At 44.1% G+C, this 27,671-nt stretch overlaps 1 protein-coding gene and 1 long non-coding RNA gene across 3 annotated transcripts; both read left to right on the plus strand.

Annotated features, from left to right (window-relative positions):
• Position 1: 1 nt before the first annotated feature.
• Positions 2 to 17,888, plus strand: MDH1B (malate dehydrogenase 1B). 2 transcript variants are annotated; one of them, XM_028510686.2, is made up of 9 exons: positions 2 to 99; positions 4,392 to 4,504; positions 7,893 to 8,027; positions 8,206 to 8,348; positions 10,105 to 10,601; positions 14,154 to 14,295; positions 15,629 to 15,792; positions 17,176 to 17,315; positions 17,624 to 17,880. In XM_028510686.2, exons 1-9 carry the CDS (start codon positions 78 to 80, stop codon positions 17,780 to 17,782), a joined length of 1,515 nt encoding a protein of 504 aa, XP_028366487.2. In that variant the 5' UTR covers positions 2 to 77; the 3' UTR covers positions 17,783 to 17,880. The 2 variants fall into 2 exon arrangements, with proteins under 2 accessions (XP_028366487.2, XP_035878874.1); XM_036022981.1 differs by lacking the exons at positions 2 to 99; positions 4,392 to 4,504 and adding an exon at positions 7,024 to 7,205 and having other exon boundaries at positions 8,229 to 8,348; positions 17,624 to 17,888.
• Positions 17,889 to 22,316: 4,428 nt separating this feature from the next.
• On the plus strand, positions 22,317 to 26,877 carry LOC118500016. The gene is made up of 3 exons (XR_004902538.1): positions 22,317 to 22,893; positions 24,906 to 24,971; positions 26,394 to 26,877. It is a non-coding gene; the product is annotated as an uncharacterized LOC118500016 (long non-coding RNA).
• Positions 26,878 to 27,671: the final 794 nt, after the last annotated feature.

Raw genomic sequence — 27,671 nt, forward strand, 5'->3', positions numbered from 1 at the left:
GCGCCTTGCCCTTGGCGGCGTGGTTGCTAGGAAACCGCGAAGACGCGGTTCCTGCCTGGGACTCCTACAGCCTCAACATGGCCAAATTCGTGCTTGCGGGTGAGTGATCGCTGCGTGAGCCGGCAGATCGCTCAAAATAGCGAAAACTGCTCGCCTCCTCTGGCCGCTTGGCAGTGATCTTCTTAACTGGCTTCTGTTGTAGCAACTTCAGCCTCTACATGGACCACCTCAGGCTTTCTCATGAATGCATTCAAAGATGTTTATTGGGCGGTGACCCTGTGTCAAGCACTACCGGACACTGGAGATAGAGTTGGGAAACATACGTCCCTGCCTTGAGGAGCTTTCGGTCTAATGGGGTACAGAAGCATGTGAGCAAGTAATTTTGGTACAGTGTGATTAATGCAATGAGGGAGAGGTACACAGGACTTGGTGGTAGGGGCGTGACAGGAGTCAATTTGTCAAAGTTTAGAACAGGGAGTCCATGCCAGATAAAGACACAGAGGCTGCAAATCTCACGCCCTAACAGACGATATGGATATGGAGGAAGTGAGTGGACCTGGGGCTAGAACGGGAGCTGGAGCAGGGTCTCCAAGTGCCCCAAGCACATGTGTTTGAACTGTATCATAAACTCAATAAGGAGCTGTTGAAAAATTTTCAACAGGAGAATTTCCTTGTCAGCAATGGAGGGGAAGGATTGGAAATGACAACTGGCATCAAGAAAAGCACTGAATAGGTTCTATCGTACCTGCCTCCTTCCCTTCTCAGCAAGTTTCTTAAGAGAGTAGACTGCTCATCTATCTCTAGGTCCTTCCTGCACTCAATCTGGCTTGCACATCTGCCTCCTTTCCAAACTAATCCTCACAAAAGTCACCAATGACTTTAGAGAAGCTGTCCTGTCCTTGTCTTATTTGACCTCTTTGATGAAGTAACACACTGGCACCTCCCTGAAAATCTATTTTCTTTGCTTCTTTATTCATTCAGAGGAGTATTTCTGAACACCGACTGACTATATGCTGGGCAGACTGTGGTAAGCGTGCACGGACTGCGGCACGTGTGGCAGCATCCGGGCAGGGTTTGATAGCGGCCTGGCGGAGGGCTTTATTTCATCAGGGGGCTTCCTGGAAGGAGTGATGTTTTAAGCAAAGATCTGAAAGATGAGAAAGAGTTGCTTAGCAGAGAGGAGGTAAGAAGTATGAGAGTAATTTAGGCATGGGTAGCCGGAAGTGAGGTTGGAAGGAAGAAAGTTAGCTTGATGATGATAGAGTATACAAGCCGTAGGAAACTGAAATAGATTTATTAGGATTGGAGCAAAGAGTACAAGGAAAAGAGTATCATAGCCTGAGGCCAGAGTTAGGTAATGTAGATTCTTATGAGCCATGTTCATTATTTTAAATTTTATCCAAAGTACATGGAAGGTTTTTGGAAGGGGCGATATAATCAAATTTGCATTTTATCTGAGTGTTATCTCTGCAGTGTGGGAAGAGAAAGACTGGATGCCAAGAGCGCAGGTAGGTGCTATAGTGCAGTGAGGGGATAATGGTGGCCCGACCCAGGCTAATAGACAATAGAAATGGAAAGAAGGGAGTGGGTTGAAAAGGTGTTAGGAAGGTAGACTCCATAGAACTAGTTGTCTAATTGGGTGGAGGAAGGCAGGTAAGGGAAAAGAAAGAGTTAAAATTATTCCCAAGCAGTCGTTTGGATAACTGGGTAGTTGAGAGCGTATTGCAAAAAGTAGATGAGCACACTTAATATTCCAGATACTCTTAATACTCTTAGATACCTGGGTAAATGGACATAAAGCACTTAAGAGAAAGAGCAGATTTAGTGGGGAAGTGGTGGCAAAATTTTTCATAGATATGCTGAGTGTCTATGGGACATTCAGAAGGAGAAGAACAGATACAGGAAGGTATAGATGGGGTAAGGAGATAGGTCTGAATTGGAAATACAGATTGCTGCTTGAGACCAGGAGAGTGGAGGAGATTGACCAGCAAGAATGGGTAGAGTATGAAGATAAGATAAGAAGCCTTGCTGAATGCTTACCTTTTAATGGATTGATAAAGGAATAAGAACCTACAAAGTGTAGTGAGGAGTGGCCAGAGATGTAGAAAGAAATCCTGGAGAACGCCCAAGTATAATGGGTGCTTCAAACGTGTAGGAGGGGGCCAAATTCTGCCACAGGTCAATAAGAAAAGGATCAAAAAGTATCCATTGGCCCTGGCTGGTATGGCTCAGTGGATTGGGTGTGGGCCTGCTGACCAAAGGGTTGCGGGTTGGATTCCCAGTCAGGGCATATGCCTGGGTAGCAGGCCAGCCAGGTCAAGTCTCCCAGTAGGGGGCATGCGAGAGGCATCCACACATTCACATTTCTCTCCCTCTTTCTCCCTCCTTTACCCTCTTTCTAAAATAAGTAGAAATCTTTTTTTTTTAAAGTATCCATTGGACCTCTGGCTGGTGTGGCTCAGTTGGTTAAGTGTCATCCCATAGACCAAAAGGTCATGGGTTTGATCCCCGGTCAGGGCACATGTCCCAGTTGCAGGTTTGATCCCTACCTTGGCACATACCAGAAGGCAATCAGTCAATGCCTCTCTCTCTCTCTCTCTGTCTCTCTGTCTCTCTGTCTCTCTCTCTCTCTCTCTCTCTCTCATGAAAAATAATCCTCGGGTGAGGATTTAAAAAGAAGAAAAGAAAGTATCCATTAGATTTAGTGACATGGACGTCCTTGGTGACTGTCTAGAGAATTATGGGAAAAGCCAGATTGCTGCAGGCTGAGGAATAAATGGAAGTTAAGAACTGAGGATGGCAAGTTAGAAAACTCTTCCAATTTTTAAATAAAAAAGAAAAGTTAATAGAAAAGTCAAGTAAATTTTAATAGAAAAGGTCAGATGGAGGACAACAGAATAGCTACAGGGGGGCATGGGCTTTTTGTTTTTTAGCAGAAAAGAAACTTCAATATAATGAGTATATTTAAACACAAAGGAAAACAGTCATTAGAAACAGAGATAAGATGCCAGAAAGAAGGTATAACCAACTGAGCAGAGTCAGTGGAAACTCTGAAGGCAGAAGAGGGTGGTATTCAGAGCATAAGTGGTAAGACTGGACCTGGATCAAGGAGGTAGGATTCCTCTCCCATTGAAGAGGAGAAAGAAGGAAAGGATGAGTTCAAACACAGACAGGCTCGTACATGTGATGGCGAAAGCTTGGGGGATTTCCCAACTGATGGCTTCTTCTATGAATTGCCTTTATTTTTGTAAAGTAGAGGGTAAGGTTGTCTCTTGGAGAGAAGAAGAGTTTTGAAGGAAATGGACAAAGTGGAACAGCAATTATGGAGAAGAGAAGAGAGTGTTGCTAAGGGAAGCCGATCTCTAAGCAGATTAGAGGGCCAGTTGAGGTTGGTTACCATGAGTTTAATGGCGTCTCTCTGCTCGGTTCTACCACATTCCTCCAGGGTGCCTAGCAGACCTCAGCACAGAAAAGGCAGGTGAAGGGCTCCTAGTCAGGCTGGTTTGTCAGAGCGGAGTGGCACAAGATAATTTAAGACACTAGCCAGAGAGTGGTTTGTGAACCATGGATTTGAACTAGACAGGGAGGCTACTAGCCAGGAGGACGTTGAGAGGGGTTGATGACTGAGAAGTCCCTGTGAGGTGGAAGGACTGGTCACTGGGGAATAATGCTATGGAGAGACTTCTGCACTTGGCTCCTGCCTATTAGACACCCACTTCCATGCACACTACTGGTAGCTTTAATTTCCTGTGTCTTGATGGCTGCAAAAATCTACATCTTAAGCTCTTACATGGGACTTGCACTTCACCCTTATATATGCAGCTACATGCTGGGCACCTCCGCTAAGATATACTACAGAGACCTCCAACTGCACGTGTCTTTAATTAATCTCACCTGTGGTTTCTCTGTACCGAGCCTCAGGTCATCCACACAAGCCAGAAAGTAGAAGTTATTCCAGACTCTTCTCTCTCCCCCAGCTTTTCCTTCTCCCAATAGTCCCTGCCACATACATCAAATCCACATGTGATTCTACCACTCCTCACCTCACACTTTGCCTATTCATGGCTACCAATCAATAGTTCACTGTTGGCAGTTCACGCTTAATTAGTAGCATGGAAGCCTCTGAGAGGAATTGAATTCTAACAGTACTGGAGGAGAGTGAATATTTAATAGTCTTTTTTTTTCCTTTCCACATTTTATTACTTAAGATTCTGACCTCCTTTTTTGCCAATGCCATAAAAATCAAAAGTTTATGTGGTGGCAACTTACACTATAACTCTGTTATAAAATATAACTATATGATTAATTCTGTAATGACATAGCATATACTTATAATCACAGGGTTATTTCTGTATGATAGAAGAAAGCATTCCTAATTTGAACTCTTCCAGGTAGAGCGGATTGCCCATATTATGCTAAAGCAGAACTTTTGGCAGACTATTTACAGAAGAATCTTCCTGATTTTCGGATATATAAAATTACACAGCATCCTAATGTTTGGGAGGTAAGAAGCCTTTATAATTTGTTAAATTGTCTCTCTCACACACATAAATGTGTTCCAATGTGATTTATATTAGCTAGTATATCAGATAGGCTTCCAGCAACTAATGCACATGGACTACTGATGTTTTACTACTAAAAATATAAATCTTCACTTATCAGTCTCAACACATTATTTCCCCCCTAACATCTAGTAGAACAAACAAGGCCCTAACCAATAAATTGAATAAATTTGAATAAATTTGGCTATTTTCCCCCCAAGAATCCAGGTAACTTATATTTGCACTTTTAAACATTTCATCTGTATTCATATTAGTTTCTAATGTGATGAGGTGCTTGTTATTTGAAATACCCTTCTTTGGGACTGGGTTTCCCCAGAAACAGACTGAGATGGAGATGTAGGTGAAGGAATTTCCTTTACTGGTCGGTGGGGGGCGCTCTTGGGAACAACATCCTGGGAAGGAATAAGGGTGGCGGCAGCAGCAAGTAATGGGGGGCATTGAGTTGCCATCCAACAGCAACAGAGGGCTCAGCCTGCCATACAGGGGAACCTGAGTCTGGGCTGGCCCTTCAGAGATATCCCCCAAACAGGCGAGAGGGCTGGGCTTTTGTACTCCCCCAGCTAGCAGTCCGTGGATGCTGGTTGCCTGGGGAAGGGATTTCACTTAAGGCAAGGGACCTTCCTTGGGCTAAGATCAGTTCCTGGAGGGAGACTCAGCTGAGACATTGAGTGTCTTGGTCACGAAGGGGAAATCTGGGCTGCAAGGACAGGATCTGGTGCACTTCACCAGTCAGGCCTTTGGGATCCATGTGCTCTGTGTAATAGGCTCTCATCATCTGCTGTGAACAGCCCTTTGAGGATTCTGGCTGGTCGCTCTCCCCAGGGAAACTTTATAAGGAAGTTAGTCAAGTGAACTGTAGCCTCCACTGCACATCCTCAGGGCTGTAACCAGCACTCGTCACCTTTCTTCCCTACTCTCCATTACAGATTCCCCTCACCCTCTGGTGGTCGGGTGCCTTATTAGCTGTGATGACCTACACCTGCATCCTTAAGGGCCCCGAGCCTCAGTCTCCATTCCCTTTTCAGGATGGGACTGCTGCCTGTGTCCGTTTGCTCTCAGAATTGAGCAACATAGTGACAAAGATGCCCCTATAAATCATCTAGATAACAAATATTCTTTCCTGCCCGCATTGGGTAATAGCTGCCCTCCATGTTCCTGGTCGCCAGGGCCAGTTATCTCTTCTGGGATGCTGACTCCGTTCTTGGCCTGCTGGTCTCATTGGCACAGGTGCTCAAGGTGACCAAGTGGCAGCCATAGCTTAAAGTTCCCTAATAGAAGCATCCCCTACCTCGAGATTTAGAACCTGCTGACCCAAAGTCCAGGGGAAGTGCGGTTTCGGAAACACAGATTCCCCACATAGGTGACTGGAAGTGATGGTAAATAGGGTCACTTGTAATTTCACCCTTTGGTTCCTAGATTCACACATTCTACCTTTCGGGGCAAAACTCTATATTATTGCATACTGAAAGATCGTGCCCCATCCCTGTAAGGCATCTAAGCTGGTGCCTGTCCCTTCAGTGGGCTGTTCCATCCCTCTATCAGGCGGCTAGGTGGGGTGATGCGTAACAGGGCTAGTGGACGCCTTGGTTGTGTGGCCAGCACCACACATCTTTTACACTGACGTGGGCCCCTTAGTTTGAAGTGATGTTATACAGGCTCCCATGTTTGGTGGGTAAAATATTGTGTGAGGCCTTGAACAGGGCACCAGGCAAAGCCCTACAAGCAGGAAAGACAATTCTCTACCCAGAATATGTGTTGATTCAAATCCAGATGAATCACTGTCATGTCCAAGGTGGAAGGGGTCCAAATATAATCAACTTTCTACCAAAGGGCTGGTTCATGTCTTCGAGGGATAATGCCATTATGAGGGGGTCAGCATTGGTCTCTGCTGCCACACATTGGACATTTAGCAGCAGCAGGACCTACATCAGCTTTGGTGAGCGGCAGCTTGGTCTCCAGGGTCACTGCATAACCTCTCTGTCTTCATGAGCCCACTGCGCCTTCAGCTAAGTTAGCTTCCTGCTGGCTCGTTTAGTGCTCCTTCCACAGTAGATATGCTCTGGTGGGCACTGCCCCCGGTCTCCTTTTCAAGAGTCTATCATCCCAATGGCCTGGAGTCCAGCTCTGTAAAAGCATGTCCTTTAGCAGAGCCGCCCTGGCCTGGAATGAACAGCCACACAGGGCTTCTCAGCAGTACTGAGACCCCCTTTGCCATGCATTCCTTATCACTTCGGTGAATACAGTAACCCAAAGCTCCTCCAGAGTACATTTTTTCTAAGCTTTTTGATCCCTTCTTCCACTGTCTTGCAAGGTAGTTCTGGCATTTCTATTTCATTTCACATGAGCCACCATCTTCACCGAGCTTAGGAGAACCAGGGTGTGCCCTCTTGAATTGAAGAGGAGTGATTCATGTTGATACCTTCTCCCTTGTCCAACCCTATGTCTCACTTTTGATTCAGCACCCCAGGGGCCGATCCTAGACATACTCTCTCGGCTCTGCCAGGATATCAACATGCCCTTGATGCTGAAGGTCCTTTGAGGTCAAGTCCCTTTCTTCACTAGACTCAGCATGTCACTGGTCAGGCTGTGTTGTGAATAGAGGGATGACGGTGGAATCTTCACAGCAGCGCTGTTTGCTTTAAGGTGGGATAAAGGCAGAGAGATGTCAACATCAGAAGGGAAGTTTGTTTCTAAGATTTTGTTGGTAAGGTAGCCTCATTACCCATGCCTCCGAGGACCAGCCTGCTACCGTGCGTGTCACCCCTAAGAATGTTGCTGTCTATTGCTACTCAGCTCTTGTCTTTGGAAGGTCTGATCTACACAAACCAGATGATGATTTAAGATTTTTCTAATAAACATTATCAGAAATTCCCAGGTAACTTTTAGCTCATTAATTTAATTTGAATAATATAAACTATACTCAAAGATTTGGAAAGCAATATCTAATTTATATGGCCCTAAGCCTGGAAATAGCTCATATAGACAAACAAGGGAGAAATCCTTTGAATTTTTTTTTTTTTTGAAATCAGTTTAGTTGGAACAGTTGGCTCCTCTTTAACATGAACTCTCCAGGTCTTCTCAGCAAAGAGAGCAACTTTCTGTACTTTTATTTGGTCAGTGAATTTGAAGGATATTTTTTCTTATTTGATTAATTTGTCACTTAACTCATCACCATTTTCTACACTTACATTTTTACAGTTTAAGATACCTAAATTTTATGCACAAATAGTAAAAGTAAAAGCCAACCTAGTATTTTAACATTTGAATTCTAAAATATTGAATATTGAGGCAGATTTACTGTGTGACTTCACTTGGAATATTGTTCAATAGGAGTGGCTGAAAGATCTGTGTGAAAAGAATCAATGGGACCACAAAAACTCCCCCATCATCTGGAGAGAGCTGTTGGATCGTGGAGGAAAGGGTTTGCTGTTGGGAGGATATAATGAGTTTCTGGAGCATGCCCAGGTATATCAATAATTCAGAACATTATCACTCTCTCACATTGTTTTCTTTTTCCAATGTCTTGCTTTCTAAAGTATTCTCTCAGCTGTCCGTTCTGGCTTTAAACAAGGACTTTCCATGATAGCCATTGTCAGCTGATTGTCTTTTCTCTGCTGTTGACTTTTTCTTCTGCATTGTTTAGCTTTACTATGGTGTCACCTCTAGCATGACGACTGAGATGATGAAGGTAATTGCTCAAGAGAACCTGGAGGCACATATAAAAGAAGAGCTGGAGAAAGAACCGCAGAAAGACCTCATTGAACCTTTGCAGGTCTGGATCACCAGGTGGGACAGTCCAACCCCAGGATTTGTGAGATAGGCTTGTTATATTTAGAAAGGAGGAAGATATGGAATTACATGATAGAGGAATATCTGAATGTCATGTTTGAGATTTGCATATATATATATATGCATGTGTGTATCTCCCAATATAGCCCATGTATGACCTTTAGATCATATATGTATTGAATATGTATACACACATACTCAATATGTATACACACATATTAAATCTAAGAGCAACTTTATAGCAAAGGTATTTATTCTGATAACACTGTCTCCAGCTCTTATCCCCTCATTCTGTGTCTCTCATGCTGTCTCCTGCTCATTCTTGTTCTTATCTTGCCCTTGTCCTTGGTGTCTTTCCTTCCTCTCTCCTGCTTACTTTCCCCCCTACCCACTCCCCAACTCACTGACTGTTGCCCTCCACTTTCCCACCTTCTAGAGCCGTCTCCACTTTCATCATACACTCATCCTCTGTGTCCTTGACCCCTCCCTCTTGCTCCTTCTTTCTTTTCCTCCTTCTCACCTTTGCTCCTCATTGTTCCCAGTCTTGGGCACTGGTAGCCTTTGTCATTACTTCTTCCGCCCTATATCTCTGCACCCTGTCTCCCTGTCTCTGTCTCTCTGGCTGTCCATCGTGGTCTGTCTCCCCCTTCCTGTTTCCTCTCTCCACCCTCTCAATCTCTGCCTCACACTGCCCTTCTGACCGCATGTGCCTCTACCCTGATGGAGACAATCATTTAAAAAATTAGGTTGTTAGGAAATATTTCAAATACAGGAAAGAATTGAGAATGATGTACTGAACCCTCATGAACCTAGCACCTAGATTTCACAAATGTTATATCTGCTTTAGGATTTTTTAAAGGATTGAAATGGTATAGCTACTCTTGAAACCCCATTGTACCCCTCCTCAAACCCGCTGTGAAAACCAAAAACGCCCAGAGGCATTTCCAAACTCCCCTCTAGAGTCATCACGGCTCTCAGTGGCTGGCAAAGCACAGAGAGAGAGAGTGCCAGAGTATTTCCTGAGTTACAGGCACAGGTCCTGGGACCGAGACTGTGTAAACCCCAGGCTTCTTTGTGAGGCTTTAGAAAAGAGTCATCCTTTCCCAAAATCGCCATTGCTTTGTAGATAAGGGTATGCCAGACCAAAGAGCTATGGTTAAAAGAAACTTGTTAGTTCTTTATCTTCCTAAGAGAAAATGTAAACATGTAGTTAGAGTAGTGTGACTCAGCTCTCTGAAATTTTACTTTCTGCATATCCTATTTTAATTTGAAAAGCTTTATGAACAGATACATTTCTTATTTGGGATACAAAGCCTTATGAACAGATACATTTCTTATTGTTTTCAGACGGTCAGGACAAGGGGTTGGTAGTGAGAATTTGTTGTTCTGCTTTTGAATTTTAGCCTTCACATTTGAGTGTTCTCATCAGAAAAGGGGGGTGTGTGAATATGTGAGGTAATGAACATGTTAATTAACCTGATGGGAAGAATCCTTTCACAATATATACGTATACAAAATTATACACTTTAAATACCTTACAATTTTATTTGTCAATTATACCTCAATAATGATAATTTTTTAAAAAGAAGCAGTAGCGTGTACAAAATATGGAGAAATGTTCATACAGCTGTGTATGCCTATTTAAAATTTTAAATTACCCTATTAACGCACCTGCAGAAATATCCATTATGGATAAAGGCTTAAAGGGACAAAAGATGTAACCATTCCTAATCAGGCTTTGCATTGTTCGTAGTGCGTCTACCTCTGCCTGCTGCCACCTCATACCCATCCTGACCAGCGGCGAAGTGTTTGGAATGCACACGCCAATTAGCATAACTCTATTTGACAATAAGCAAGCAGAAGAAACTCTCCAAATCCTTGCAGAAGAGGCGCGGCACCTGGTGTCGTCCTTACTGCGGAGCGTGGCTGTCTGCACAAGGGCAGAGGAGGCCTTCCACCAGGCCCACGTGGTCATCATCCTGGACGACCCCGAGGACAAGGAGGTGCGCACGCAGGAGGAGTACACCCGCAGCAGGGTGCCGCTGTGTAGGCTCTTCGGGCATCTGATCCAGAAGAACGCTCACGAATCTGTCCGAGTGATCGTCGGAGGGAAAACTTTCATCAACCTTAAAACGGTTTTGCTGATTAAATACGCCCCGAAGGTGGCGCCCAATATTGTCGCTGTGGCGCTGGGCGTGGAAGGGCAAGCCAAAGCCGCGGTGGCCCGAAAACTGAAAACGACGCCCTCATGTGAGTGAACTCCTGTGTCTGGTTTTGTTTCTGAACAACATGATTTCAAGTCAGCTAGGAAGAACACTGTCCCTTGTGGGATCCTTCTGGAATCTGGATTAGAAAGCCCGAGGCAGATACAAAGAACTTACTGTGTGATTTGACTACTGTGCAAGCATTTTTTAACTGACTTTCATGACTATCTGGTTTTGTCCATCATTATAAAAATTAATAAGCAAATATCATATAAGATTCCTTTATACTTTTCCAGTTATAATTTGAAACCTAATTTCCATTTTCTCCATGATAATAGTTAACTAAGGTAATCAGTGTTTTTTAAAAAATAATTGAGATCAGTGTACCAGCTGGTATTGTTGTGAGAGGAAAAAAATAATTAAAAAATATTTACAATGAAGCCCTATATTAAAGTGGCTGTGCTCCACTTCCTAATTGTGTGACTTTGGGCAACTAGTTAACCTGGCTGTGCCTCAGTTTCCTCACCTGTAAGGTGAGAATGTTAGTAGCACCTAGAACTGATGTGAGGATTCAATGCGATAATATTTCTAAAGTTTTAGAAGAACACCTGGCATGTGGTAAACATACGCGAGGGCATTACACTTGCCCATGGGGTTATGATACCTGATCAGTTTCTGCTCCTGTTAACCTTTGAACTAATAGACATCAGAATCATATGAGGATGAGACTGGAACAGAAAATGCATTGTTGTATCTAAAAGGAGGTTGCTATATTTAAAAAAATATTTGTCATACTTGACAAGTCTTAGCTATCTGTGGCCTTAGATGGAGCAGGCACAGCAGAGTCCTTTGAGAATTCGAGGAAGTACAAGGCATTCCCTCCAGCAATTGGGAAGTTACTGAGATATGAGCCCGGAGTGCTCTGAATGGGCTATAACAGACTTCAGTGAGTCCCTAATGCATTGTAGCGAGAGCTGGATTGTCCATTTCTTTGCAATGAAGCCCTGAAACTGAAACTTCTGGTATTCTTGCATAAACACAGGTCTTTAGTGTCTTACCCCCAGGGTCAGTGCTCACCTCAGCCAAATTGATACTAGAATTAGTCAATAGGAGAGGAAAACATTTTCTAGTCATTTTATCTCTCTTGCCAACCCACCTTGCATGCATATGTGCAGATAGTGATTTATCAGAAAAGATCTATGATCTGCTGATGAAAATGTCAAGAAAAGGCAGTGACACAAAATGTAAAATGAGGTGAAGTGTGCGATTGCAGGAGCTTTCAGCCAGAAGGCTGCTGTCTTGTGGGTCTGCTGGTGGCATGTTCTAAGCCCTGCTGGACTCAAAGACAAGCATGCAAGAAGCATAAAAGAGAAAAACAAACACAAGCTGGGAAAAAGAAAGAGAGACATGAAAGGGCCAATAGTCCAAGTAAACTTGTCAGTGGAGCAGCACAGCAAGGAGAAGCTCAGCAACGACAGAGATGGCGTTGATCAAAATGACTTGAAACACAAACACTGTCAAGGAGAATCTTTCAGGGAAAACCCCAGATGCCAAGAGGGTAACAGACCTTTTCAGGATATCCCCTGAGGTCACCTCACACAGAATTTGGTCTCTCAGACTATGTGCTTTTGCTTAATTGGGACTCTTTCTGTTGCAGGTGACAGAACATCCACCCAAAGTGACTAAAGTCAGACAGAGAACTATTTCACGTAACTGAAAAATGCAGGAGGCAGTTCTGATTTCAGGCACAGCTGGATGCTGTGGCTCAAATGACAGTGTCAGGACTGGTTTGTGCTGTCTCCTGGCCTATTGCTCAGCTCTGCTCTCCTCAGCATTGGCCTGACTCACAGGCAGGCTCTCACAGCAGAGTGGTCCCTGGCATCCCTGCTCTGACAAGTTTATAGCTTAGCTGCCCCAGTGGGAACACGGCACTCTCTCACTCTCTCTCAATTCTTTGAAGTAGCAGGATGGGCCAAGGGTGGACCACAGGCCCGTCTTTGAGATCAGTCATTGTGAGGAAGAATCTGGAATTTTGGTTTCATGCTTATTGATAGACCTAAGAGGTGAGGACAGCCTCACTCAAACCACATGGGCCAGAACTGAGGAACAGTGACTATTTAAAGAAAAACCAGGATTATTTAAAGGAAAAAAGTAAGAAGAGAAGCTGGGAGGAAAAAAAGCAGATGTCTAGTATGATTTAGGGCACCAGAGCTATAAAGGGCCTGCAAGCTGATAAGAAAAACAATACCCATTGAGATTTAAAGGCTTTTTTAGACTTTATACACAAACCATTCTTACTTTGTGAGTCATTTTGATGAGAAAATCTCAGAGGAGCGCGGTAGACAAGATCCATTTCTCACCCTTGTCTCCCCCTGCCCTGTCTCTTACTATAAAGTTTCAAAAAGACATTTATTTTTTCAGCTTCTCTTGCATTTGGGGATGGTCAAGTGATGCATTCTACTTAAAGTCACTTGGAAAGGATATTTGACTCCCTGAGAAGGCAAAAGAGGAAGACTCTGTCTTGTCCTCTCCCCAGTTGCCTGCCTCTGAATACAACTGTGAGAGTGTGACACTTGAGCTGCTGCAGCCATTTTAGCACCATGAGGGGAAGGCCAAGAGAATAGCAGCTGTGAGCTGCTGAACAAGTGCCAGTGTCACTGCCTATCTTGACATTTTATTATCTGAGAAAAGAAAATCCCTTCTACTTAAAGCAAGTCAGCAAGATATCCTGTTACTTAAAGCCAACAGCAATCTTACCTCATGCAGGAGAATAGGAAAGAATCTCATTTTTAGTATAGGAAATGGTGTGGCCTTATAAGAGAATTGAATTTTTAAGCAAATATACAAGTTAATAATCGGTAAAAGTACTTATTTTCACCTTGGATACAGTAGTCCTAGAAAATTTACAATTATAGAATCATAATACCAATCCTTATTTCTCTCTACCTCCATCCTCTTATTTTTCTTTAAAGTCCGCACCACTTTGTTACAGCAGTTGCTTTCATGCCCATTCCCTTCCACCCCCAGAATGCTGCAGGGATCTGGGCTGATGGACTTTCCTCTGAGCCTACCACCTAGAAGTGCCTCACACACAGAAGCCAATTCCCTAACTGTGCATTGATTAAAATGTTCCTCAGGGTCCTCTTATTATAACACCCTCATTCTGCAGCAAACAAAACCCACCCAGAAAGTTAAGTGATTTGCCCAGATTTTTATTCCAGTCTAGAATCAAGGACTTTTTTTGTCAGAATCAAAGCAGATCAAAAGTTCTGTTAGAGCAAGTTCTGTTAAAGCAGAGTGAGGAAATTAGGAGCAATGCCAGTGGTATTTTCAGTAGCCGTTTCTTCAGGGAGCATTCAGTGTTCCTTGATATCAACTGTACGCCCACACCATTCGTCCAGCACAAAGGATTGCCAGCCCCTGATTAAGGAGATGATCCGTCTGCATCCTTTGCACACTGTCAGGCAGCGTACACTTCGATCTGTTCTACAGCAAAAGGACCAATCCTAAAACTAACATAGAAACAAAAAATAGGCTGCAGCTAAGTTTTTATATTAACACTCATTATTATGTTAATTTTTACTTCTTCTCTTCACAGGCATCAGAGATGTGATAGTTTGGGGTAACATTAGTGGATGTGGCTACGTCGATCTGAGAAAGGCCAAGGTTTACAGACATGACAGTGCCATTTGGGGACCTCCTTACTTCTCTCGCCCCGTTTTAAGTTTGATTTTTGATAGGTACTGTGTGTTTCTAAGTGAAGTATACTAACGATATTGAATAAACATTTAATAGTCATAATCTTTTAAACGATCTGGGAAGTCTTTGAGCAAAAATAACCTGACATTGTTCACACTCACGTTTGTTCATGCTCTCTGCTGAAGAAGCATAGAAATTTCCACAGGATTTCACCTAGTCCGTCCCCACCCCCAGTTTATTTGCTTTTGAGATGAATTTTTATGTTTCAGACTATCCTTAAAGTGGCTCACATATTCCATTAAAGATATCGCTAAAGCAAGCGTATGTAAAGTGACTCATACTCACTTAAAGACAGATATGTATCCCGGTTGAAATTAGTCGAACATTTTCAAGAACGAGGAGTGAGAAGAGCAAGCCTCACGGGGTGCTCTGTCCCAGGAGAGGCAGAATGGAGAAGTGGGAGCCACACAGCCTGAGAACCAAGCCTCCTGAGCTGAAATTCTCACCGAGCCAATGCGACTCAAAACACCATACTTCCCCTCTCTATCGCTCCGTGTTTTCACCTGCAAAGTGGGAATGGTAACAGAGTAGGGGCCTTCTAGGGCCCCTGGGAAGGCTAAATGCATTAATATTACAGGCCGAGCACTGAGAACCGTGCCCACCCCACCACTGTCCACACTACCCCTGTGCGCAGGGCAAGGAGAGAAAGGGGCAGGGGAAGCACTTTCCAAACTTGGCAGCACCTCCCTTTCCAATGCTCCTCCCTTCCCTCCCTCAGACCTTAGGAACTCGGTGCATCCCTAGAAAGCACGTGTCTCCAGGCGTGCGCCCTCCGAGCACGGCTCCCCTGCACTGGCCGCCTGGGTAGGTGTGGCACCCAGCGGAGCTGTGTTAGGATGGCTGCACAGGGCTTGACGTCCAGAGCTCACTCTAGTCCAGCTGGACACGTCCCCGACTCTGCACTTCAGATTACAAAAACATCATTTCCCAGCATCTCACTATAAATAACTCAGTGTTTTATGATGTTATTTTATTGATGAAGTATATATACCACTGGTTCCAAGACAGTACCTACATAGCACACATGCTCTGTAAGGGAGGCATTCCCTCTGGCAGCCTTTGACCACTGCACTGGGTTCCGCGTGTATATCGTCACGTTTTCCGTTTGAAACTTGGGCATTTCTTTCTGCTCTGTGGTATCACTTCTCAATCGGCTTTTCATGGGACTGAAGAAGCTTGAAGAAAGGACACAGGATGTCACATCTCTACTTTGTGGAGATGATTTCTTGTGCTCAGATTCCCTGACCCAGAAAACGGTCTTTTTCATTTCCATTGCTCCCTCCGTTGAAAATTTTTTTCCTTCTCTCCTTATAGCGAGTGGGTGAACAGAGAATTTGTGGCAACTCTTAACGAGTGGATCACCACAGGAAAACAGTTTCGACGCATCCTAGCTGCACACAGCATAGCCACTACGCTGAAATACTGGTACCACGGCTCACCGCCGGGGGAGATCGTGTCGCTAGGAGTGATGAGCAGAGGTAAGCCCGGTCTTTCACACCTTGTAACAGGGAAAAACCTGCGTGTGTGCCTTGCACTCCTACTTCTGTGTCCCCACCTGTTATCTCTTGACACGACCTGTAAGTTGTCTGGATTTTCCCAATTTCATAATCGTGTTCCTTGTATTTCTTGTTTGGTAGTGGAACCACCATCCTCCCCAGATCAAGGAAGTCTCCCCAGTTCCCCCAAGCCAGATTAACCGCTGCCTGTCCTCCATGCTCCGATAGCAGTACACCCCTCCCTCCGTCAGAAAGCACCGCATTGCCTGCCTTTGACCTCGAGGGTGTGGTTGGTGGCAGGTGTTCCCTCCAGATGAGCGAGCGTACACCCCAAGGGTGGGGCTTTGCCTGGCTCTTCTCCAGGCTCCTCCCCAGGTAGATGCACAGGGAATCTTGTGTGAATTCAAGTCAGCATGCTACACTTTTAGTGAAACAGGCATTTGAAACCTGATCTTTATTTGTAAAAAACTTAATCTCTTTAGGAATTCATCAATAAACAATGCACTACTGGGGAAAAGGAGCCAGTGCTCCTTGTCTCCCTGAAGCTGCTCTGGGTAAATTCTCACATGTTGTCCACCCGTGACAGTGACTCGGACTCCTTACAGAGGAAATACATAGAAAGTGAACAAATAGGGGGTCTGGGATCCCCTCTGAGGACACGTTTTTAGATCCTAGTTTCTGACAACCTGCACTGTGTGTGCGAGAGTGCCCTGGTGGCAACATTTGGATGACTAGCACAACAAACATAATTTTCTTATTTGATAGAGACACACAAAGGGGCAACTTTGAACGTTGCTCAGTCGGTAACAAATATTTCCAGTGTTTTTATCTGGAGCACACCCAAACTGGGGACTGGGAGCTGGGAAGAAATCGCCAACTTTCCTGCTCCCTTTTTTTCCCCTTCCCAGTCCTCATACTTTAGCTCTGTGACTGCTGTAGTCTCCAAAAGAGCAGAAGGACATATTGGACAAAGGTCTGGGGCTCATGGGCTACATAGGGGCACGAGGAAAAGCCTTGGACAGTAGACAAAAGAAATCAAACAAGACGGAGGAGGAGAAAGAATGCAGCAGCCCTCCAGGCAGAAGTGGGGAGTCTGAACCCCAGGAAAAGGGGATGAAGAAGAGGGAACGGTGGCGCTCCCTCCTGAGAGGAACACAGAAGGGGGACTGTCAGCTCGGACAGATGCCCAGTCAGTGCTTCTAGAATGTTTCAGTTCTTTCTGGGGAGGAATCACCAGAAGTTTATTTCCGCTGTCATCACTACAAATCACATACTGAGTCTGCTCTACAATGCTTTCTAGGCACGCGTGACTCTTTTCCTAAGTGTTTTTGTTTTGCTTTGCTTTGCTTTGTGTTTGCACTGCAGGCCAGTTTGGTATTGCCGAAGGGGTCGTCTTCTCCATGCCCACCAAGTGTGAGAATGGAACGTGGGTGGTTCTCACAGACCTCAAAGACATCGAACTAGAAAAACAAATGCTGACCAGAATAACAAGTGACCTGATTCAGGTAATGTCAGAACAGGGACAAGGAAACTGACTTGGATGATCATCTTAAACCCATTCCCTTGTGCCCAGGCAGACATTTGTTTTGGGGGGGGGGTTCAGTTTGACTCTTATTCCTAAAAACAATAAGGAACCAACCCAAATTTGAAAAAAACCAGCAGACATACACTACTCATTTGGTTACATAATTTCTACTGTATTAAAAACATTTGTTGGTTATTTAAAAATCAAGAATCAAAGTGTTTTTCTATTAAAATGATTAAGTTTATAATTATGGTCATTTACTTCTCTGATCATCAAATTTTTCAACAGGAGATACTCATTGCATTTGGAGATTTGAGATCTTTTCAGCCATGTCGATCAGGTAATATTTTAGACGTGATGTTTTATTGGGCTGCTCTTAAAAGAGTATTAAAATATTTGTTGAAACTGGGTTACTTTAATATAGATAAACATGATCCATATCTTTAAACCAAATTATTGATAAAACTGCCAACTTTATTGTGTCCTTTGAAATAAAACATCTGGTAAGAATGCTATAGAAATCACATCTTGAAAACACTATGACCATATAAATTTTGTGCATACAATACATATTAGTTTCCTAGGGCTGCCAAAGCAAATTACAACTGACTGGATGGCTTAAAATAACAGACATGTACCGCTCATGCCCCTGGAGACTGAAAGACCTAAGTCAAGGTGTGGGCAGGGCTGTGCTTCCTCCGAAGGCTCTAGGGGAGACGCCTTCCTTGCCTCCTCCGGCATCCCGTGGCCGTGCTTGGCGTCCCTGGCTCGTGGCTGCATCACTCAAACCTCAGCCTCTGTTTTCACATGTCTGTCCTCCCCTGTGTGTGTCTGTGTTTCCAAATTCAAGGACGCCAGTCATAGCATGTAGGGCCCACCCTAATCCAGCATGACCCCATCTTAACTTGATTATATCTGCTTAAACCCTGTGTCCAAAGAAGATCGCATTCACAAGTACCAGGGATTAGGACTTTAATATATCTTTTGGAGAACACAATTGACCCCCACAACACTACATTTATTGTGGAGAGCTTTTAGAAAGAAAAATAATTGCAATGGATTTATTTTTCTTACTTGGATTTTCTCTAATTATAAACTCACAAGGAAATGCTATTAGCTTTCTTTCTTTGCCTTAAGGAAAATATTACCTTAAATATGGAAATAGGAACATAAAAATAAATTAATTTATGCAAAGAGGTTTAATTAAATGCATTTGAAAGCCCAGCATTCTTTCCTTCTACTAACATTTATGATATGACAACGACAAGCCAGTTCCAGGTCCTACGGACATGGGGTGAGTAAGGTAAACCCCTGCCTGCCCTTTTGGAACCCACAGTCCATCAAGCATCACAAATTATACAGTGACCAAGCCCTGGATGGCGTAGCTCAGTGGATTGAGAGCGGGCTGTGAACCAAAGTGTCGCAGGTTCGATTCCTGGCCAGGGTACATGCCTGGGTTGCAGGCAATAACCCCCAGCAACTGCACATTGATGTTTCTCTCTCTCTCTCTATCTCCCTCCCTTTCCTCTCTAAAAATAAATAAATAAAAATCTAAAAAAACACAAAGGTTTAAAAAAAAACAAATTATACAGTGACCACAGATATAGTGAGTGTTAGGCATGAGAAGTACAGGGTGCTATGTTGTGAGAGCTTATGCCTGAGAACATAAGGAAAGATCTTGAGGCAGGAAAGCATCTATCGACTTATTGGAAAAACTAAAGTAAAGCTTGTGTGGCCAAAGCCCGAGGACGTGAAGCTGAGAGACAGAGCCTCGAAGAGCAGATTTGGGAGTGACAGAGGCTGCTGCATGGAGAGTGACCTGGTCAGGTCTGCTATCAGTTTGGGAAACAGGTTGCAATGAGGCTAGCCTGTTTGCAGGCAGGCCAGGAGGAGGCGGGTGTGGAGCAACACCAGGAAGAGGCGATGGCAGCCGAGGCTAGAGGCCGTAGAGGCTGGAGAGATAGTTGGGAGGTGGAATCATCCAGACTTGATGGCAGATTGACTCGGGGGATGAACAGAGCACTCAGGCTTCTTCTGGTTGAGCGATGGATGGATTTGCTGATGTGGGGGTAGGGGCAGGGGATAACAATAGAACGTTATTTGAGAAAGAGAGAATATATGTGTGTATTGGGTGGCAGAGGAGGACACAGTGTCAGAGTAGAGGGAGAATGAGTTTAATTTCTTACATTATGATTCTGAATTATCCTTGGGATATCTAAAATGGAAAAACATGGTAGAGAATGGCATACTTCCTGCAGCTCAGAAAGCTCTGGACTGCTCTTGTCAAATAGAGTTGTTACCTCATGAATGGAAACGAAGCTGTGAGTGTGGTGGATGTTGTCTAGAGAGACTGTGTGAGGGGAAGCCTGGAGGGACTTAGTCTTTAGTGACCAAGTAGAAAGGTGGACTGGGAGAAAGGGGTGGTCACCGAGAAAGGACAATCCCCCGGAGTCTGATGTCTTAGGAGACCTAGGGGCAGAGAGTGTTTCAGCAGCGAGGGTCAGTCTATACTGTCAGGCCTGAAAATTAGCCCGTGGATACATGGCACAGAGGTCACGTGCAACTTCGAGGAGAGCAGCTGTGGGAATGGAGAGGGTGGAGATGAGACGACAGTGGGAGGGGAGGACCCTAGCCTCAGAGGCCGCAGTCTGGCTGTGGAGCTGACGCGCTCAGTGCTGTGGGCCAGAGAGATGTGCTGGGTGCTGAGAACACGGGGAAGGCCAGGGACATGGACTTTGTGGAGGAGGTGACATCTGAACCCAGTCACAGGAGGAAAGAAGGCACTGGCTAAGCTAAATGGGAGAGAATTCCATTCCGAGGGAGCAACACATACAAAGGCAGAGAAATAAGAACTTTTTACAAACTGTCCATTTATTTTATCTGGAAAATAAATGAAGTTTAGAAATGTCGGGAGCCAGAGAGGTCACTTGCCTTGGTGAAACCCATGCAACATTTTAGGCAGTGAAGGGACAAAGGAAGAATCTAACCTCAGAATGATCACACTGTTCATAATGGCAAGAACGAACTGTAGGGGAGAAACCAAAAGCAGTTAAGGGCAGTTCTTTCGCAGGGAGAGAAATAATAAGGGGCTTACTTAACCAAGAAGCAGCCATGGGAACGTAAAGGAGGGGCCAGATTTAAAAGCAATAATACTGTAAGAATCTGAAGAGGATGTGCAAGCACCAGGGGGTCAGGAATGCCCTCATGGTTCCGTCATCTGGACACATGGTAGTGTCATTCCCTGAGACGGATCTTCCCAAGCTGTCAGCCACCGATGCGTGGGGTGTGTGGAGCCATTCATCTCCTGGGCTCCAGAGTCTGAGTCTGGGGCAGCTGGAGTGCCCAGATTTTTTGTCTCTATTGTCCTTGTCATTAGCCATGCATGCCAAGTCATGAAAAAGATTAGAAAGCTGTGATTAAGGTAAGGAATATAGGAGGAGCAGATATTCAAGAGGCATCTAAGAGAAAACGTCTGGTGGGTGACAAATACCTGGTGGGTGATGGGCACATGTCCCTGGTGAATGTTCAACAACCATTGGAGAGGGAGAGGGTGAAGCCAGAGTGGGTGAGGAGAAAGATCCTTAGCACAGCATTAGACAACAAGCTCCAGGACAGGGGATCAGCTTCAAACAGCAAGTGCCTCACTGTGAAGGCCCAAGCAAAGGGAGGAGGTGGTGGCTGTGGATGCAGGGAAGTATGTTGGATTGGGGGAGGGGGTGTTCCTCCAATCCAACACCCCCTCCCCCAATCCAACCAAGCAACCAAGATTAGGTCCTCAAGACTAGGGGGAAGGCTAGCATTAGAAGGGAAGAGGTGAAGGTTTGAAATAACTGTTTAAAGGAAAGGAAAAGAGGACAATGGAAAAAACACAGATTTTTTTTTGAGCTGAGGGTTCAGTAGAAGTTAGAAACCATGGATTTGTAGTAACTCCAGTGTAGGGCTGTGTGATTTCCTAGTAAGATACTCATCCACCTGGATGCAGGTGTAGAAACCCAGATGCAGGATTAGTAGTAAGATCTGAATTATTAGAGTGTACTGCTGCCCCTGCAATCAGAACAATGTAATTAAAATAAAAAGATCACTACACTGTATCCCAACAAAGTTCTGAATGTTTCCATGATGCCTTTATTTGAAATATCAGATCATTTCACAAAAGTTTTTATTTTTCTCATATATTTATCTCAACTTTCTCTTGTTTTTTTTTTTTTTTGCACCCTAAATGGGTGCTAAGCTAATGTGGTCCTTGGCATTGGACATAGAAATGGAAAATAAGCAGTTTTGATATTTTACTTACCATTTTGGAAGGAAGGAGGTGAGTCAAAGAAGTTCAGGATAATTGCAAGAGAGCCATAAAATGATGAACTATAGGGGTCTAGACTGGATAAGAAGGAAGTAATAAAGAGAAATAAAATTAAAAGCCCCAGGTGGGGGTGGTATTGAAAATATTTAACAACCTGTATGGTATAGATTTCAACCAATTAAAACAGTTGCTCCCTTTCAGAATGGATTAACAGGTTAGAAAAACAACTGGCCCAAAGTGTTCCAGGTTCGATTCCCAGCCAGGGTACATTCCTGGGTTGCAGGCTATAACCCCCAGCAACCGCACATTGATGTTTCTCTCTCTCTCTCTCTCCCTCCCTTCCTTCTCTCTCTAAAAATAAATAAATAAAAATCTTTAAAAAATTTAAAAAAAAAAGAAAAACAACTGGCAAGGGACAGGACAACTGCCACCCCGGGTCAGGACCACAGAGAGTTCAGGGAGGTCAGTGGTCAGAGCACTGGAAGTGGGAGGAAGGGCAGAGAGACTGCAGGGAAGAGAGATTGTGGCAGAGGGTGGGCTTCGGGGACTCAGTCTCAGCCTGGCTGGTGGCCAGGTCACCAGGAGTGTGCCAAACCAAACAATCTGGCTGGTGGCCAGGTCACCAGGAATGGGCTGAACCAAACAATCTGGCTGGTGGCCATGTCACCAGGAGTGGGCCGAACCAAACAAAGCCCAGAGGCAGTACAGAGGCTGAGAGTGCAGGCATGAAAGTCTGATGAGCAGTTGATTTTAAGGCCAAAGCTTTTATTCTCAGAATTTAGAGGTCCTCTGTGTGGCTTCCTTCATTAGGCTGACTACCAAAGCTGTAATTTCCTTTCATGATAATGGGCTATAAAGCAGTCATTCTAAATTTGACTCCATTGACTGGTAGTTAGTCCTAAATTTCCCATCATGCTTGCATTACAGAGGGTTTTGTGAAAGAGAATGACCTGATTTTATGCTATTTTTATTAACAAAGGTTAAGGTGTCTATGGAGTTGATTGATCTCGACTCAGTCACCATTGGACTTTGCCCAAAACACGGTTCCAGAGATTCCAAGGTTAGAGCTCTGAAAATAATCAGAACTTTGCAGAGTTGGGGCAGCTCTGCTTATTAACATGTCAATGAGATGATTCATGCAGGAGAATTGTTTAATCTTTTCAATTAAGTTAATACTTAATATTCTGACTTTCAGAACCTGAAAAGACCACCTTCGATAACACGAAAGACAACAAGGAAAATCAGCAAATCTCAGATGGTAGGTATATCAACTGGAATCGTATTTGAAATCTATTAAAATCTTTGGAGGAAATTGCCAGACATTCACTGAGCACCTCCTATGTGCTAGTCACTGTGAGAGACAGTGGGGGACACAGTCAGGGGGTGGTGGCCACACAATGACATCTGGGGGACAGGAGCCAGGAGAACATGAAAAGGTAAATGCTAAGATATGCAATGAATTAAAAAGTTCAATGAAACTAAGGTCAAGACAGGTCAAAATAAAAGAACATCTATAATAAGTCATCTAGAAACTTATAAGGAAAGGAAAGATTCTTCTGCTGTGTGAAGGAGGAGATTTAATAATGTCTTGAAATCTAGTTGTGACCTGAGATGGCTAAAGACAGTCAAAGGGGCTTTTATTCAGAAACCGTACTAGTTCATTCACACGAGATGAAAAACTTCCAGAGACCTACTGTACAACAATGTGCATATAGTTAAAAATACTACATTGTGCACTTAACATTTTGTTAACAGGTAGAGTTCATGATACATGTATTTACCACAATAGAAAAACAAAACAAAACTGTGCTAGGTGCCAGGGACACAAACATAAATCAAACATTGCTCTTGTCCTCCAAGTGCTCACCATCTAACGTGGGAAATAGCAAACCACCTTTCCGAGCAGTGTCACGATACAGAGAGGCCCCGTGTGTGAGGGGGTCACAGGGGAGGCCTCCTGGTGTGGACTGGGAGTGGGCTGGAAGGCTGCCAGGAAGAAGTGAAAGGGGAGCTGAGACTGGAAGAATGAGTAGGGATTCCTCATGTAATTTAGTGAAAAGGAAGTATGCAAGTGTAGGGCTGGCTTGGAAAGAGGCTGTGAGAGTTATCCCACCAGAGGATAAAACATGGGCAAAGGAGACCTTTCAGGTGATCAAGGCCAGATATATGAACCCGAGACAGTGTAAAATTGTATTCAGAAGACAGTGAGCTGGGCAGCTGAGCAAGAGCAGAGGATCCAAACAGGATGAGCGCAGCTGGTAGGGGGCATCTGCTGTTGGGTTGTGTGGCTGGTTGGGAGCTCAGCAATATGGTGGGTGGGTGGCAGGACAAAGCATAAAATAGAGGGAGATCAGGCTTAGAAGACTAACCTGCTTTATCACTAGCCCTCCAGAGCATGCTCATGCAGCCCAAACCACTGTCCAGAGGAGTGTGGTGAACTCAGTCCCAGACAGACTAGCGATCTGAAGAGCCCACTCCGATAGACGGCATCTCTAGGCATCAGGGTGGCAGCTCTGTTGTGCCGGCTGGCCTCACTGGCATTCTACTCAGTAGACAGGCGCATCCTCAGGGGAAGGATGGAGGGCACTAAGGCTCTGGTCAGAGACCTAAGAGCACTGTAAGGCCTGTCAGGAAGAGGGCGACCGGCAGCTTCCCAGGACACAGGGAGACACACCCAATTGTAGAATATGTGTCCCCTAGTCTCTGCATTGGGACCATTTAAGTCATTAATTAACATTTTGGGTTCTTAGACCCTCTAATAAATGATCATCTTACGCAGATGAAAGAAATTTAGTGGTGATAAAGTGGAGATGATGGGGTTGGTTTCAGTTTGTTTGGGGGCTATTGGTTGATGAGCATGAGAATCAAAGATAGCGTTATACTTCCCATACTGTGGGTTAAGTGGGTTGTGAAGAAACTTAAGTGGGTCATGAAATAAGTTAAATAGCTAGCATTTGTTTTGAACTAGAATAAAATTGATAATAAAATGATAAGAAGACCAGAACGTTTTCCCAATGAGGTAGAATTAAATAGAAAAAGGTAAGTGGAGAAGATAAGAAAGGGGTGAGAAGTTGGAAAAGGGAAAATCTTGTGTCACATAGGTTTTTGTTTTATCCTATGCATCCAAGTGCATGTAGTAGACCACGGACCTGTAAAATGCATTTTTTAACTGTGAGTCATGGTCAACAAAGTTTGAAAATACTGACTTAAAACATCTCCCAGGTTGCTGATTATATTCAAACCCAACACGTTTTATCTTGTTTTGGTTAGAACACAAAGCTAGCACGCATTCTGACCTAAACCAAGAGGACGAAAGAGTTTTCGTTATGCTGCATGGTAAGTCCATCGGGCCAGAAGCCGTCTCTGTAGTGCTAAGAGTCACGCCGCAAGCGGCTCAGTCTTAGAGAATGATGTCATGGTGAGAAGAACATCGTTGAGTGACTAAAGGAATTTTGTTATAAATTCATTTCTTTTCTTACGCTTCTCAAACACTTTGAAGGATTGATAAAAATATCAACAATTGTTTCAGTTTAACTGGTTTAAAATTTTTTTTTCTTTTATTGGTTCTAGAGAGGGGGACAGGAGGGGGAGGGACACATGGATGTGAGAGAGAAACATCAGTCAGTCCCCTTGGATGAGTCACTGTCAGGAGTTGAGACTCCATATCAAAGTGACCTGGCTGCTTGCAGCTCCCAAAGAGAGCCAGGCATTCAGAGGAACTTGGACGGGAAGGAACAACATCAGGAAAACTGGGAATAATGGCAAAAAAAAATCAATGTCCTTTAAATACTACAAACTGTTCTTTTAATTCTCTATTTACCACAGTGGGTTTTTCAGATCTGATTCCTAAAATCAACTCTGAAAAACCCTTCACTCAAGTACCCGTAAATGGTAGGTAGTAGACAAAACATTCAATAGTCTTTTCTTATTCCATAAATGGAACTGGGTAGAAGAGATCAGGTCCCTGTGACAGAGTTCTTTCCAAACCCTCCCGCCTCCCACATGCCCGGGGTCAGCCTTGCTGAACCCAGCTCTCCTAGAACCCAGCTTCCTGCTTTTATAACCAGGACTGTGAAAGTGACAACCCCATCCTTCCCTTAGAGCGAATGAGTAAGGAAATGAACAGAGAAACATTTGTGAGTCCAGAGTTTCAAAGTAGATAACTGAGCTGTCTCCATACTTAAGGAAAGTAAGGTTGATGTAGGTTTCTTTGTGGTCAACTAATCAGGATATTCACTCACATCTAATTTTTATTTGAATATCAAATAAAATGAACTAATCTAGAGCCCCTTTCGTTCAGAAAATGAACAGTATAAAGGGCTTTGGAGGGGGGCTCGCCGTGGGGAGTTAGAATTCAATCACCGAGAAGAAGCAGGACCAAGAGAGGAAGAGAAACTGACCGGGTAACTGTGAACAAAATCCAGAACGAGAGGCGGAGGAGACGAGAAAGGCTGAACATAACGGAAATAGATTGAGGTTGACAAAGAGGGCAGCATTTAATTTTGTTAGGTGGAAATAGATATTTCCTAGATATCTAGGTATCTAGATATCTAGATATCACTAGATAGTGATGGTCTTAGGGTTTGATTCCCTCTTAGGGTCCCCCGCACACACACACTCCCTCAGCTGTTGACTCAGATTGAATACGGAAATCCGGAAAACAGAAGGAAAGGGGAGCACAGAAAAGGTTATAAAAGCAAATGTTACTAGTGTATTTCTTAAATTGTTACATCTTTTCCTTTTTTCTCCCTTTTTCAGACTATGAAGACAGAACTGAGAAACAGTAACAGATCAAACTAGACCAACTATGAAAGCATTTGGTGTCGTCATAAATACAGAAAGACCCATGTACTTAGGGAAGAATAGTTTGGAAGATCTACTTCAGTCTTAGATAATATTATGCTCGACAATTAAATCACAGTTTGACAGCACACATGCAGAAAGGTCAGAGTTCAATTATTTTGCCAATCCACTTATAGGTTTACTATTAATTTCTCACAAATAGTTTGGTGTCCATTGTTTTCTGAACTACAATAAAATAATTTGTCACTCATTGAGCCCTTGCCTGTACATCCTTCAGTGAGAACTGCTTCCTCCTGCAGGCTGGACCCAAGACCCAGGCCTAGGTGGCCACCTTTGCTCAGATTTTCTTACCATCTTCGCCTCAACTGATTGGGCCCAAATAGACACACCTCACTCAAGGAGAACCAATCAGATTTTCTCTTGCTCTCTTAAAAAAAAACTGACTGAGAAAAAACGGGTAAGCTGGAGTGTGAGTGATGGTGATGTGAACCGGAGAAGGCCAGTGTTCGGCCTGTGCGGCCCCGGAGCTGGTCGGGTTCACTACCTCCGTAAGGCCCCGGGGGGGGGGGGGGGGGGGGCTGGCATTGTCTTTCCTTGGGTTTGCCTGATTTAGTTATCTTTACAATAAGTCACAGTTTCACTTTAGCTTAGGCTGAGTAGGTTTCTGTTTCGTGTCACCAGATGTGGCCTGAATTTTAAAAGAAAAGCCTACTATTTTTACCATACCATTACATGGTTTAAGGGAAAAGTACAGTCTTTTATTAAAGCAGGAGTAGTCAAACCAATGTGTTCAATATTTTCAAGCTAATGGGACACTTTACAAATGCCAATTAGGAACTTTTGAAAGCCCAGGAGTTACGTGAAAAACTGCTGATATCTGTGCTTTTCCCATAGTTTTAAATAGCTCTTAAGACACAACTTACTTTCTGAAAATTCAGTGACATTTCCAACGCTGCTACACTGCTTCTGACTACCAGGATTCAAAACCATGACTAACTTTTGCTTCTTTTCATTTGATGTTATTGTGAAGAAATCTACATGATTGTCTGTGTTGAGAGCTTTGGGTGAGGTTTTGGGCCCTAATCCTACTATTTCCCCTGCCTCACCCCAGGGGGGGGGACCTCAAGCAAACGAGTGTGACCACAAGGACGGGGCGGGAAGACACCTGATGCTCTGCGTGCAGCTGGGCATGTGGTGGTTGCCCCTCAATTGGCAGGGCTTCTTGGGGGTGTT

Source organism: Phyllostomus discolor, chromosome 4, assembly GCF_004126475.2.
Source record: "Phyllostomus discolor isolate MPI-MPIP mPhyDis1 chromosome 4, mPhyDis1.pri.v3, whole genome shotgun sequence".
NCBI classification, from domain to species: Eukaryota; Metazoa; Chordata; class Mammalia; order Chiroptera; family Phyllostomidae; genus Phyllostomus; species Phyllostomus discolor.